Here is a 15,544-nt window from a genome sequence, read left to right on the forward strand (position 1 = left end):
CTGTGTCAATCCACCTCGAGGGTCTTCCTCTTGTCCACTGACCCCGTACTCTGCCAAGCATGATGTCCTTCTCCAGGGACAGATCCCTCCTGACAACATGCCCAAAGTATGTAAGACGCAGTCTCGCCATCCTTGCCTCTAAGGAGCATTCTGGCTGTACTTCTTGTAAGACAGATTTGTTCATTCCTTTGGCAGTCCACGGTATATTCAATAGTCTTCACCAACACCACAATTCAAAGGCGTCAATTCTTCTTCAGTCTTCCTTATTCACTGTCCTTATTCATTGGCACAGAGTAGGTGCCCAATATTCATCTGCTGAATGAAAGCTCTTGGAACTTAAAATGGGACAGGCTACAGAATCTCCAGACAATTAAAGGGAATTGTTTAGACTCTTAACTCTCGGTCATAAAATTCAGCTAACGGACACATTAATCCAAAGGATGGACCAGCCGTAATTGTTACAGTAGAAAGAATCTCCCCCAGTTATGAATTTAAAACAACGTATATTAGAAGCCAAGCAGACTGCCACTTAGAAAAATCACAATATAAGTAAGTCTGATTTGTTTCTCCCTTATGAAGTCTTTCATAAAATTCTCTTTACATATGCAAATACCCAAGACACACATTATAAAATTAATAAGGAATTCATAGAAGCATTCATGAGAAAAAAAATGACAGCTATGGCCCCTTTTTCATCTGCCCATCTTGCCTAGAAATTAATCTTTCTACTCTCTTACCCCAAAAATCCAAACTCATTCTGCCACGGAGTCAGTTCCGACTCATAGCAGCCCCATAGGGTTGTAAATCCTTACGGAAGCAGACTACCACATCTTTCTCCCGTGGAGCCACTGGTGGTTTACAAACCACCGAGCTTTTGGTTAGCAGTCCAGTGCTTTAACCACTGGGCCACCTGGGTTCCTTTACAATGCTTTCAAAAAGCACTCAGACTCCTAAACTGCTGTGTAAACCTTTACTGAAAACATAATAGTAAAAAAAGGCTCAGATACAGTAAACAATTATTTCTTTGCTTATAATAGATTTTGAGAAGAGAGTACAAAAAGTATAAAACAGCCTATATTTTTTTAATGATAGATTTCAAAGTTAAATGAATTTAAAAGTAAAATAGATGTTCTTTTCCATTTAAAGGATTCAGCGCATGTACCCTTCAAATTGATTTTGGGTTACAGTTGTATATAAAACAGTTTGTCCATGTTTTTCCATTTGGCCCATGCCTAAACTATAAAAATAAAAGTATTGTTATCTCCCCTAAACTGCCAGCTATAATGAAATGTGGTAATAACCATATTTCCATGCCATGGGAACACACGATTATAAGAGTGAGCATTAAGTTTTTATGGCAAGGATATACTAGGAGCTAAGATCCAAAATATAAACAGATGCTTAATAACTACAGGGAAAAGCTACATAAACACAATCTTAGACACGTACTAACTGACACAACCACCCAAACAGCTTGCTCCCAAATTTTTAATTATGTGCTGTCATCTGAATGGCCATTTCTAGAATGAACCTCTAAGGATAAAACTAGTTGCCGTCGAGCTGATTTCCACTCACGGCAATCCTACGTGTGTCATAGTGGAACTGGGCTTCAGAGCATTTTCAGTGGCTGATTTACCAGTCCTTCCTTCCAAGGTGTCTCTGCGTGGACTTGAACCTCCAACCATTTGGTTAGCAGCACAAGCGTTCACCATTAGCACCACCCAGGAACTCCATTCTAAGGACAAGGGTTCCCACATTCACAAAGGTGTTCTGTTAACTGAAAAATAAGTATTACACAAATGTATAGTAATTAATAACTAGTTGCTGTCACAGCAGCTATTTTATGTAAGCATCTTATTCATTCAAAGAACATGACAAGCTCTGGTTTCCCTTATCTGCCAAATTGAAGTATCTTAACTATTTCATACAGTTGTTAAGAAGATTTCATTATTAATAGACATTCATACATAATAACACTATTACAAGTTCCTTTAATGACTAGCCACTGGATGGACACTGAAGGCAAAGAGAACACAAAAACATCCATGCATCCCTGCCCTCAGGAAGCTCGGAGTCTCTAGGACACCTACCACTAGACAATTCTTGGTACGGTTTGATTGTTTTATCCCCCCGGTATCAAACAAGAGGGGAAAGTTCAAGAGTGAACATTGATAAGCTACACATTTATTAACATAAGACATTCTAACATGTATCATAGTTTCAAGCAGGTCATTTTGAGTCTCAAATACAAAATCACAATATTTAGTATTAATTACAGAAAAAAAAAGTGGTAGTCATTCATGAATTTTAGTCCAAAATGAAAATGCAGAACAGTGTCTATTTTGGTGGATCAGTGTTGATGCCGTATTTCTCCTTCAGAAGCTTCAACTGTTCCTCCTTCTTCTTTGTGTCCATCTTCTGAAATGCCTGAGAATGGTAAGCATCAAAGTTAACAGTCATCTACAACCAAAAGAATTTCACCAATAGCACTAGCCAGGAAAAAAACAAAAACGCACAATACACATTTCCCATCACGGTGCAGTTCTACACTAATTCTTAAGTGGGCTCACCATGCAGTGAGGCCCCTGGTTATACTTACCCTGTTGGCATTATAGTACAAAACCACAAGGTATCTGTTACAAACATTGAATCCTGATAGGTGATCGCATGCGTTCTTGGCATCGAAGATGTCTTCGTAGACCACATAAGCCGTTCCTCTCGTTTCTGGTGTGTTCCCCCTGCAGAGTTAAACGGGACTTAACTGAAACACACACGTACCTGAGCAGTGACATGTGAATACAGACCTGCCTCTTCAACCACTAACCAGAGAACCAAAAATAGCAGATTAAAGACAGTAAGTTGAAATAAGTTTTGAGATCAACCTGAAAACTCTAACAAGATATAAACATTATGGATAGATATGCTGGGTAAGCCTGTAATTTCTCAAATTAGGAAATTTTTATTTTAAGTAAAATGTCTTGTTAAACTTCTTGTTACACCGGGAATACTAAGAACACAGCTACTAAAAAAGCGCTGGCAACAAGCGAACAACTACCTTGAAACTTTGTTAGTCTTTTATATTCAGTGTTCTAGTCCTTATTTCTCATACTAAGAACCAATTTTTAGTCTTAAGCTGGAAAGCACAGTACAGGTAGTCCCCAACTTATGAGGGGGTTCCGTTCTGACGTAAGTTGAATATGTCTTTTTTTTTTTTAGTTTTCATTATTATTGCCTTTTATTATCAGTATCTTTATAAATCCAATCTTATTTGTCCTTGGGGGGTGGAAAACATTACACAAAGACTTACAGATATATTTTAATACAGAATACATACACACAAAAAAATACACAAACTATTTTTAAAAAAGGACAGTCATTAAGTGCAGTTCATTGTAACTTGAATACGTCATAAATTGGGGAGTACCAGTACTTAGCAGCGATGGCTTTTATTAGTTTGTTTAGAATTTTTATTAACAATGTTTAGAATGGGACTTTTCTTACTGTCCATTTATGCAACAGGACAATACTTCACCACACTATCACCTGGAAACTAGTCCCTTGTTTCTGAAGATACTGATTTTCTTCCTCACCCTAATTAATAATTTAAATTCTGACAAAACAGTCAGCCCTCATCCTCTATGACGAAGAAAGGATATCCTCTAATGTAGGGAGCAATTTCTTGAAAAATTCTGTGCCTTTTTTTTTTTTAATGCAACGTGGTCAGCCCTCTTCTTTCATAATTCATTTTTAATAGTCTGCACTCTCACACATTACATACTGTTCAGCTGGGGAAATGGGCTGGGTTTCTGATGAATGGGGGTGAAGGTGTGATTGCAGGTGGAGTTATCTGTGAACCCAGGCACAATGCTGGAAGAAAACTGGAAGTGGGAGCTGGACCTTGCTCACAGACATGTAGGTGTTCCTTGCTACCTCCTTTCTTCACTTCACCTCACCAGCTGACTCTGGGGGGTGAGGAATTATGAGGAGCACTACATTTCAGGCAGCCGAATGGCCAAGTGTTCATTGGAGGGACAGTGGACAGAGGTCCCACTCAGCTTGGGTATGATAAGGATGAATCCCTTACCTCCATCCGTGTTCCAGCTACCCCAGTGCAACAGTGGAATGAAGTTTAAGGCTGACTCTGTCTGCCATAGTCCCTGCATAGGGTCAGGGAAAGGAAGAGGCACACAGGAAAGGAGACACCTGCCTAGGCTTGATCTAGGACAAAAGACTACAGTCTGGGCCCTGGTCACACCCTGTGCTTCCTAATAAATGGGTGGCTCAGGGACAGGGTGCAGGGAGTGGTTGGAGGGTACCAGCATCAATGAATGTTCTTACTGTGTCAGGCTGCATGGGCATGATGGAGGGATTTTATACCCTTTACTCTTTGGGAACTGTCTATCAACTTTTACACTTTAGACTTTTAATCATTTTCAAGAATGGTATGAAAGTTGGGGACTGCCTGAAAGAAAAAAAAAATTGCCCCAAAGATTTTCCCAAATACTTGACCTAATTTTTCCTTTGAAATACAAACAAAAAACAAGATCTCAAGTTCCTTAAGGGCACAGATGGTCATGTAAGGTCATTTTACTCCCACAGTGCCATGTATACGGCAAGTGCTAATATGTATTTGAAAGGTGAAGATCTACTTTCTATCAGTTCTCTCACACATCCTTTCTCCAGGAAGCTAAAAGAACAACAATAAAACTCTCCCTTCTTCCTAAACTTTCTTAGGAAGTAGATTAGGGATGGGCACTAATCCCGTTTTATAGACTCTTCATCTCTCATGTCCCAGTTCCTAATTATCAACCTCATATCTTGAGAATAAATTTACAGTTTAAATTTTTGAAAGTATGTACTTGATACGTACAATGTGTTAGGCAATGTGTCAACATTATTTTCTTGATTGGTAGTAAAAGTTTACACATAGGAATAAGAAAACCTAATAATTTAACTTGACCTCTCTGGGCTTTGGAGCCAGGTAGTGCAGAGGTTAAGAGTTTAGCTGCTAACCAAAAGGCTGGCAGTTTGAATCCACCAACTGCTCCTTGGAAACCCTACGGGGCAGTTCTACTTTGTCCTATAGGGTCACTATGAGTTGAAATCAACTTGATGGGAACGGGTTTGGTATTTTCTGGGTTAACCTTTTACACTAACTTATCCAACAGCTATATATTGTGCTTTTTCTATGTGTCAGACCTTATAAAATAGACACAATATCACCTCCACACAGGGATACGGTATCGCTGATGCAATTAAAAGCAGCACTAATTACAGCGAATACTATTCAGTAGATATTCAGTAAATACCATTTGAAGGTATGAACCATAATCTTTCAAACAAGAATTTATTATAATTACATATTCCCCCCATACTTTTAAATCTTCAATAGAAAACAGCCATTGAAAAAGTTATTTTTCTCAGTTACTTTAAAACCTGTACTCAAGTTTAACTGAGAAATTTCAGAGTCAGTAAAACAGACAGTGAAGATTGTTGAGAAAATTAGAGTTAATGCATATAAAGAACATAGTACAGTACTTGGCTTTATAAATAGTTGCTATTATTAGCTGACTGTGAATGGGCTCGATTCATGATGACTCTATGTACAATGGGATCACACAGTTATGATCCACAGGATTTTCATTGGCTGATTTTCAGAAGTAGATGACTACTCATTACAAAAGAAGAAATTGAAGAGATCATTTAAAAAAACTCCCAACAAAAAAAAGCCCTGGCCCAGATGGCATTACTAGAGGATTCTACCAAACATTCAGAGAAGAGTTGATACCAACCTTGCTCAAACTATTCCAGAACATAGAAAAGAAAAGAATACTCCTAAATTCATTCTCTGAAGCCAGGATAACCCTGATACCAAAACCAGGCAAAGACACCACTGAAAAAGACAATTATACACCAATATCCCTCATGAATATATTCTCAACAAAATCTTAGCCAAAAGAATTCAACAACTTATCAAAAAAAATAATACACCACAACCAAGTGGGATTCATACCAGGTATGCAAGAATGGTTTAACATTAGAAAATCAATGTAATTCACCACATAAATAAAACAAAGGAAAAGAACGACATGATCATCTCAATCAATGCAGAAAAGGCATTTGATAAAGTCCAACCTCCATTCTTGATAAAAACTCAGCAAAATAACAAAAGAAGGGTGATTCCTAAACATAATTAAGGGCATATATTCAAAACCAACAGCCAATATTAATATTACTCTCAACACAGAGAGACTGAAAGGCAGGCCCCTTGAGCACAGGAACTAGACAAGGATTCCCTTAACCATCACTTTTATTCAATATTGTACTGGAAGTCCTAGCTACAGCAATAAGGCAAGATAAAGAAATAAAAGGAATCCAAATTGTTAAGTGTCTTAGTTATCTAGTGCTGCTATAACAGAAGAACCACAAGCTGATGGCTTTTTAACAAAGAGATATTTATTCTCTTACTGTCTAGGAGGCTAGAAGTCCAAATTCAGTGTGCCAGATCCAAGGGAAGGCTCTCTCTCTGTTGGCTCTGGACGAAGGTCCTCGTCATCAATCTTCCTCTGATCTAGCAGCTTTTCAGCGCAAGAACCCAGGATCCAAAGGATGCACTCCCTTCCCAGTTCTTCGTTCTTGGTGGCATGAAGTCCCCCTGTCTCTTCTCGCTTCACTCTTTTATCTCAAAAGAGATTGACTTAACACAACCTAATCTTATAGATTGAGTACTGCCTTATTAATATAACTGCCTCTAATCCTGCCTTATTAACATCATAGAGATAGGATTTATAACACATAGGAAAATCATATCGGATGACAAAATGGTGGATAATCACACAACACTGGGAATCATGGCCTAGCCAAGTTGACACACATTTTTTGGGGACTACAACTCAATCCATAACAGCAAGGAAGAAGTAAAACTATCCCTATTTGCAGATGATGTGACCTTATGCATACAAATTGGCACAGACTCTACAAGAAAGCTACTGGAAGTAAGAGAAGGATTTAGCAAAGTGGCAGGGTACAAGATTAACATACAAAAATCAGCCGGATCCCTCTACACTAACCAAGAGAACTCTGAAAAGGAAATCAGGAAAATGATACCATTTACAATAGCCCCCCAAAAGATAAAATACTTGGGAATAAACCTAACTAGGGATGTGTAAGACTTACACAAAGAAAATTACAAAACACTACTACAGGAAACCAAGAGAGACCTGTGTAAATGGGAAAACATACCATGCTCATGGGTTGGAAGAGTTAACATGGTGAAAATGACAATACTACCCAAAGCAATCTACAGATATAATGCAATCCCGGTCCAAATTCCAACAGTATTCTTTTTTTTTTTTTTAATAATTTTTATTGTGCTTTAAGTGAAAGTTTACAAATCAAGTCAGTCTCCCACACAAAAACCCATATACACCTTGCTAATATACCCCCAATTACTTTCCCCCTAATGAGACAGCCCGCTCTGTCCCTCCTCTCTCTCTTTTTGTGTCCATTTCACCAGCTTCTAACCCCCTCCACCCTCTCATCTCCCCTCCAGGCAAGAGATGCCAACATAGTCTCAAGTATCCATCTGATCCAAGAAGCTCACTCCTCACCAGCATCCCTCTCCAACCCACTGTCCAGTCCAATGCATGTCTGAAGAGTTGGCTTCGGGCATGGTTCCTGTCCTGGGCCAACAGAAGGTCTGGGAGCCTTGACCACCGGGGTCCTTCTAGTCTCAGTCAGACCATTAAGTCTGGTCTTTTTATGAAAATTTGGGGTCTGCATCCCACTGCTTTCCTGGTCCCTCAGGGGTTCTCCCAACAGTATTCTTTAACGAGATGGAAAAACTAATCACCAACTTTATATGGAAAGGAAGGAGGCCCTGGATATGTAAAGCATTAATGAAGAAGAACAAAGTAGGAGGCCTCACACTTCCCAATCTCAGAACCTACCATACAGCCACAGTAGTCAAAACAGCCTGATACTGGTGTAACAACAGACACAAGAACCCAGAAATAAAACCATCCACTTATGGACAGTTAATCTTCAACATAAAGTTCAAAATCCATGAAATGGGGAAGAAATAGTCTCTTTAACAAATGGTGCTGGCAAAACTGGATATCCATTTGCAAAAAAATGAGACAGAATCTGTACCTCACACCATACACAAAAACTAACTCAAGATGGATCAAAGACCTAAACGCAAAACCTAAAACCATAAAGATCATAGAAGAAAAAATAGGGGCAAGCCTAGGAGCCCTAATTTATGGCATAAACCAACTATCAAACATAACTAAAAAAGCACAAACAGCAGAAGACAAACTAGATTATTGGAACCTCCTAAAAATCAAATACTTATGGCTCATCAAAGGAGCACTAGTGGCACAGTAGTTAAGAGTTTGGCTGTTCACCAAAAGGTTGTAGTTTGAATCCACCAGCTGCTCCTTGGAAACCCTATGAGGCAGTTATACTCTGTCCTGAAGGGTCACCATGAGCTGGAATCCACTTGATTCTCATCAAAAGACTCTTCCAAAAAAGCAAAAAGAGAACCCCCGGACTGGGAAAAAAATTTTGGCTATGACAAAGCTCTAATCTCTAAAATGTATAGATAACTACAACAACTCAACAACAACAAGACAAACAACCCAATTAAAAAATGAGCAAAGGACAGGAACAGACACTTCACCAATGAGGACACCCAGGCAGCCAATATATACATGAAGAGATGCTCACTCATTAGCCATCAGAAAGATGCAAATCAAAACTACAGTGAGATACCATCTCACAACGTTGGCAGAGCTGAGCAAAAAAACAGAAAACGGATCAAAGGAGAATGAAGAACACCAAGGACACAAGGCGATTACAAGCCCAAGAGACAGAAAGGGCCACATGAACCAGAGATTACATCATCCTGAGACGAAAGAACTAGCTGGTGCCCGGCTACAACCGATGACTGCCCTGACAGGGAACAGAGAACCCCTGAGGGAGCAGGAGAGCAGTGGGATGTAGACCCCAAATTCTCATAAAAAGACCAGACTTAATGGTCTGACTGAGACTGGAAGGATCCCAGTGGTCATGGCCCCCAGACCTTCTGTTGGCCCAACAGTTACCATTCCCGAAGCCAACTCTTCAGACATGGATTGGACTGGACAATGGGTTGGAGAGGGATGCTGGTGAGGAGTGAGCTTCTTGGATCAGGTGGACACTTGAGACTATGTTGGCATCTCCTGCCTGGAGGGGAGATGAGAGGGTGGAGGGGGTTAGAAGCTAGTGAAATGGACACGAAAAGAGAGCGGAGGGAGAAAGCGGGCTGTCTCATTATGGGAAGAGTGGGAGTGTGTAGCAAGGTGTATATGGGTTTTTGTGTGAGAGACTGACCTGATTTGTAAACTTTCACTTAAAGCACAATAAAAATTATTAAAAAAAAAAACCACAACAGAAAACAACAAATACTAGAGAGTCTGTGGGGGAACTGCAACTCTCATACACTCCAGGTGGGAATGTAAAATGGTACAACCACTATAAAGCCAAAAATCAAACCCGTTGCCATCAAGTTGATTCCAACTCATAGTGACCCTATAGGACAGAGTAGAACTGCCCCGTAGGGTTTCCAAGGAGTGGCTGGTGGATTCAAACTGCCAACCTTTTGGTTAGCAGCTGAGCTCTTAACCACTGCACAAAGAGGGCTCCTCGACCACTGTAGAAAATAATTTCTAGCTTTTTGAGGAAGCAGGAAATCATTCCCGATAGTTCTTTCTTTTTCTACAACCACTACAGAAAATGATTTTCCGCTTCCTGAGAAAACTAGAAACAGAAATACCATAGAATCCAGCAATCCCATTCCTAGGTATATATTCTAGAGAAGAGCCGTGACGCCAAAAGACATATGCACACCCATGTTCACTGCAGCATTATTTACAACAGCACAAAGATGGAAACAGCCTAACTGCCCATAAACAGATGAATGGATAAACAAACCGTGGTACATACACACACTGGAATACTGTGCAACAATAAAGAACAATGATGAATCTGTGAAACATCTTTCAACACAGATGAATCTGTGAAGGCATTATGCTGAGTGAAATAAGTCAGTTACAAAAGGACAAATATTATATGAAACCATTATTATAAAAACTCATGAAAAGGCTTACACACAGATAGAAACATGCTTGGATGGTTACCAGGGATGGTGGAAGGAAGAGAGAGAGAAAACCACTAACTACATAGTTGACATGTACTAACTTTGGTGAAGAGAAAGATAATACACAATATGGGGGAAGTCAGCACAATATAATCAAGGTAAAGGAAGACACTGAAAAGTACCCAAAAGTAAAAGGCAACAATGGTAAACAGACATACAATCCTGCGACAACAGTAATAACAATAACCTGTGAGTGGATATATGGATAAATATGTAAGCTGAACCGGGTGGGATGGTGTATGGAAGTTCACCTGTGTACATATATGTGTACATGCTGCAAATATACACATGTATGCAACAGTGCGCACAGTGGACACAGTCATGAAAAACTTCTTAGCCATAACCATACACCTCCAGGGACTGAGCTACTGGCCTTCAGGGCTAGGGACCATAGTCTCAGGGGACATCTAGGTCAGTTAGAATATCATAAACCATATAAAGACAGTGTTCTACATCCTATCTTGGCAAGTAGCAAGCAGGGTCTTAAAAGCTTGCAAACAGCCATCTAAGACTCAAGAGTTGTCTCTTCCCATCCAGTCAAAAGAGTGAAGAAAACCAAAGACTCAAGGAAACAATTACTCCAAAGGACTAATGGACCCATGAACCATGGCTTTCACCAGCCTGAGACCAGAAGAACTAGATGGTGCCTGGCTACTGCTACTGACTGCTCTGACCGGGACAACAATAGTAGTCATGGACAGATTGGGAGAGAAACGTAGAACAAAATTCAAACTCATAAATAAGACCAGATTTACTGGTCTGATAGACTGGTGGAATCCCTGAGATTATGGCCCTTAGGCGCCCTTCAAACTTGGAAGCAAAATCACTCCTGGATATCACATTATAGCCATACAATAAACAGGCCTCTAAAATGAACAGTAACACCAGTGAGGAATGTACACCTCAGAATAATCAACTATATGATACCTAAAGAGCAGCACTAGCCCAAATGCAACAATCAGAAGGAAGGTAAGGGCAGGAAAGCTGTGCAAATGGATACAGGGGAACCTAGGGAGAAAGGGAGGATAGTGCTGACACATTCAGGGGTTTGCAACCAACCGCATGAAACAAGCTGTGTATAAATTGTTGAAGAGGAAACTAATTTGCTCTGTAAACTTTCACCTAGACAACAGTAAAATGTTTAAAAAAAAAAAAAAAAGGCAGTAGATCACCAGGTCTTTCTTCCCAGTCAGTCTTAGTCTGGAAGCTCTTTGTCTGTACAGCATCATAGCAACATACAAGCCTCCAATGGCAGATTGGTGGTGGCTGCACTTGAGGTGCACTGGCTAGGAGTTGAACCTGGGTCTCCCACATGAAAGGCGAGACTCCTACTGGTGAACCATCACTGCCTCCTAAATCCAGCTGCTGTTGACTTGACTCTGACTCACGGCGAACCCATGTGCCTCAGAGCAGAACTGTACTCTACAGGGCTTTCAATGGATGATTTTTGGGAAACAGATCACCAGGCCTTTCTTCTGAGGTGTCTCTAGATATACAAAGCATGGCAGACTCAAACGTCCAACCTTTTGGTTAGCAGCCGAGTACATTAATTGTTTGCAACATTTATCACATACCTACTATTTATAAGGAGTCCTTATAAATAGTAGGTAATCCTATAAGGGACTCCTTATAAATAGTAGGCATGTGATAAATGTTAGTTCCTTTCCTTCTTATCCATTCTTCTCAAACCATGCATTACTATATCACTCTCTTTTTATAATGTCTCCACTACTATTCCTGGCTTTCATTAAGCTGGATCATTAGCAATTGTATACAGAGTTTTTTTTCCCCTACAAAAAAAAATCTCATCTCCCTGATTTCAGTCCGTTAGTGTCTAGGCTCTTGGTTAGGGCTGCTGTACTGCACACCCTGTTTAGCCACACATGGTGGCCCTGCTTTTAGTGATAATTCTGAGATTACAGCTTGTGCAACTGTTTTCTTTAAGTCACATTTTAAAAATATCAGTAAGACTCACACTCTGATTTGACGAATAGGTCCATATTTTCCAAATATATCATACATTTCTTCAGCTGTGATTTTGTATGGCAAATTTCTTATATACAAAATCCGATTTACTTCAGGCGGAAGTCGAATCTAAAATGAGAAATATATGTTGTCGTTATAATCAGGCAGGAGTGCTACCATTTAGAAAAAATTCTAATACATAATAGTGAAAAGCCAAGAGTAAGAATTATTATCTGATGTAAATGACATGCTCTTCAGAAAAGCAACTGGATGATGGTTCCAGAAAAGACCATTAGTAGGAACTAATACGGGCCTGCGATAAAACAAGACTTTTGATCACTATAGTTAAATACGGACTTTCAACCACACCTAAAAGTCCTTAACACCTCCGACTACATGTGGGAAAGAAAGAAAGGAGCTGTTCCTGTTTGCTAGACAATAAAATCCCCACTGATGTGTGTTCTATGGTCTTCTCAGGGGCTTGTATCACTGATGTCTTCTCTTATGAATTTACAACCTTTCCCTCACCACTAGCTTCTTCTTGTCCTCCCAATAAGCAGTTGCTCACATCCTGCCCATCTTTTCACAAAACAAACAATTTATCTAGATCCCTCTTCCTTCAACCAACGATATTTACTAAGCACCTTCTTATACACCAGGTTAGGTATTGGGAATACATAGTGAAAATATATACAAGGGGCTCCCTGCGGGCTTTTAACCGCATTGCTCAATCCTCATCATACTTAGCCTGAGACTTCTAACACCGTTGATTAGTTCCTTCTTGCAACAATCCATTTTCTTGGTTTTCTCCTAACACTCTAGCTAGTTCTTCTCAGCCTTCTTTACCATTAAAATATGCTCTTGCACAGGGCTATATCTTTAGAGTTCTTTTCTTGATCCTTTGTATACGCCCCTTAACTCTTTACATTCTCTCCGACTGGCCTCTTAACCACACCCGTGGTTTCCACAGTAAGTTGATGACCCTGGAATACGTAACTCCAGTCTAGATCTCACTCTTATGCTCCTGATTAACATAAATTAGATACTGAACATTAATTTACTCAATAGCTATTCAGTTATTTTTATATTAAAAGACAGTTATAAATAGTAATGACAACTGGTGAACAAGTACAATAAAGTTTTAGATACCATAATTCAAGGTTAAGTTCAAATAGACAATCAATGCTGCCAGACAACCAAAATATATTTCTCTGGTAAATTTGCTTTCTTAGTTTGTAAGACACTATATCAAAAATATCTTCTGTCTTCAAACCTTATTATCACCACTCCAACACCTTTGTTGGGCTGTATCCTTTTCCTTGCCCGTCCAAGGAGATGACCCTGGCTCTTACTTCTTGGACAAAATAGATATGACCAAGTGGTAAGTACCTTATAGTCCTATCACTAAACCTACCAATCTACATTCATCCATATCCACCTATGTTCCCTCTCTCTATACTTGGAAGAAAGGCCTGGCCACCTACTTCCAAAGGATCAAAGCCAGTGAAAATGCTACAGGGGGCAGTTCTACTCTGAAATGCATAGGATCACCCTGAATCAAAATCAACACGAAGGCAATTAGTTTGGTTTTTTGGGTTGTTACTATGCCAACCCTTCATCTACTCAAAAGCAGATGAGTACATCTACATGACTCCTGAAATCAACACATCTTTTTGTACATTATCAGCTTCTTCCACTTTACCAGATCATTCCCATTGGAATGATCACACAATACACTTTATATTGCTCAACTTTTTTTTTTTAATCACTAAACTCAATTTCCTACTCCTTGTTTACATGAAAACTCATGAAAAGAGATTTCCTCAACTTCCATCATCTTTTCATCCCACTACAACCAAGTTTTCATCCACCATTACACTGAAACAACTCATCAGTGTCACCAAAATTTTCCATCTCACCATAGCCATATCCAGAGCCCTGGTGGAGCAGTAGTTAAAGAACTTGGCTGCTATCCAAAAGGTCAGCATTTCAAACCCACCAGGCACCCTTTGGAATCCTCTTGGGTTGCTATGAATTGGGATTGACTCGATGGCAACGGGCTTGGTTTTCGGTTAATAGCCCTATCCAGGGTTCAATTACCTGTCACCATATTATGCGTCTCAGCACCACTATCTCCTTCTTGAGACATTTTTCTTTAAGTTTCCATAACATCTCACTCTCTAATGCTAGAACGTAAGCACCTATAGGACAAGGATTTTTTGTTTTATTCACTGCTGAATAAAAGTGATTACCTAGATTAGTAGCTGGCACGTAGGAGGTTCAATAAATGTAACTAAGGAATTGTTCCCTCCCTGGCACACAGCAAGTGCTCAATAAATACCGTTGAATCAATAAGTTAATGAAGGACCCAAAAAACCCTATGATCTGAAGAGAATCTTAAGTTTTAGTCGCCTGTGGACCATTATTTATTGGGGACTCGTCTATGCTATCAATTTTTAGGCTGAGGAGGAGATTCTGATGCCAGGCCCTAAATACAGGTCAAGCAACAAATTCTGTAGGGCTAGCACTGTCACTAACACTAAGATACTTTAGGAACTTTCAAAAGGGGTGTGGGCGGAATTGTGGCTCAATGAGCATACCCCTGAGGACCGGGACAGCGTGGAATCCCCACGGATAGGACAGGAAAATTTGGGTTTCCCCGCCCAGGGGACAAAGGAGTAAGCATGCTCTGTGCACGCCTCTAAGAAAGTCAAACAGCGAAGTCCGCCCCTCCTCCGCAGAAGGCCCCGCTACTCACGTTCGCCCTCTTGGCCGCTTGCATCGCCATCTTGGCAGGCTGATGAAGTCACCGTAGTTAAGACTGGAATCCTCCGGACACCTCTGGAGCTCGCTCTACTTCGAGCGCAACAGTGTCAAACGCAGGCCATCAACAACCAGCCTCCACCGGAAGCTGCTGAAACAACGCTAGAAAATCGCCGTTTCACGTCGAGACGTGCTGACGTACTACCGGTCCTCTTCCGAGAAGACTCCGGGAGCAAAGCGAGCCTGAGATAAATGTGAGGCCGGAAGGTGAAAGAAGACTGTCGAAGATGCTTCCGGGTCCTGGGCCGGAAAGGGCGGAGCCTCAGCTCAAGAAGGGGAGGTGTTCCGGTCGGGGGGGGGAACCTAAGCAGTGCGAGCTGACCGGAGGTGGCGGGGCACGGGGATGGCGGTGAGGGGTGATGCGGAGACTAGTTGGGTCGAGGAAAGGGGACCGAGTTTGGCGAGAAGCTCCGGGCTGCGGGACGTGGGTAGCCAGGTGCAGGAGAACTCGTGGATGAGCCTGGGCTTCTGGCAGTGCGCGAGACGGAGTTCACAGGTTCTGGCGGGTAGTGTCGAGGCTGACTGTGTAACCTAGTTCCGGACCTCCAGCCCTCC

At 40.7% G+C, this 15,544-nt stretch overlaps 1 protein-coding gene across 1 annotated transcript; it reads right to left on the minus strand.

The window, feature by feature from the left end:
• Positions 1-1,106: 1,106 nt before the first annotated feature.
• Positions 1,107-15,158, minus strand: SF3B6 (splicing factor 3b subunit 6). The gene is made up of 4 exons (XM_003411913.4): positions 14,925-15,158; positions 12,177-12,295; positions 2,600-2,738; positions 1,107-2,427 (listed from the first exon to the last, which is right to left on the minus strand). Exons 1-4 carry the CDS (start codon positions 14,952-14,954, stop codon positions 2,338-2,340), a joined length of 378 nt encoding a protein of 125 aa, XP_003411961.1. The 5' UTR covers positions 14,955-15,158; the 3' UTR covers positions 1,107-2,337.
• Between the last annotated feature and the right edge of the window lie 386 nt (positions 15,159-15,544).

This window comes from Loxodonta africana, chromosome 12 (genome assembly GCF_030014295.1).
Source record: "Loxodonta africana isolate mLoxAfr1 chromosome 12, mLoxAfr1.hap2, whole genome shotgun sequence".
Lineage (NCBI taxonomy): Eukaryota > Metazoa > Chordata > Mammalia > Proboscidea > Elephantidae > Loxodonta > Loxodonta africana.

Bases quoted from the DNA above. Each gene is read 5' to 3' on its own strand.
- SF3B6 (XM_003411913.4), bottom strand. From the start codon at position 14,954: ATGGCGATGCAAGCGGCCAAGAGGGCGAAC. The intron at 2,739-12,176 runs GTGAGTCTTACT...TTAACTCTGCAG, and splicing joins CCTATTCGTCAAATCAGAGT to GGGGAACACACCAGAAACGA. The intron at 2,428-2,599 runs GTAAGTATAACC...TACCATTCTCAG, and splicing joins TGTACTATAATGCCAACAGG to GCATTTCAGAAGATGGACAC.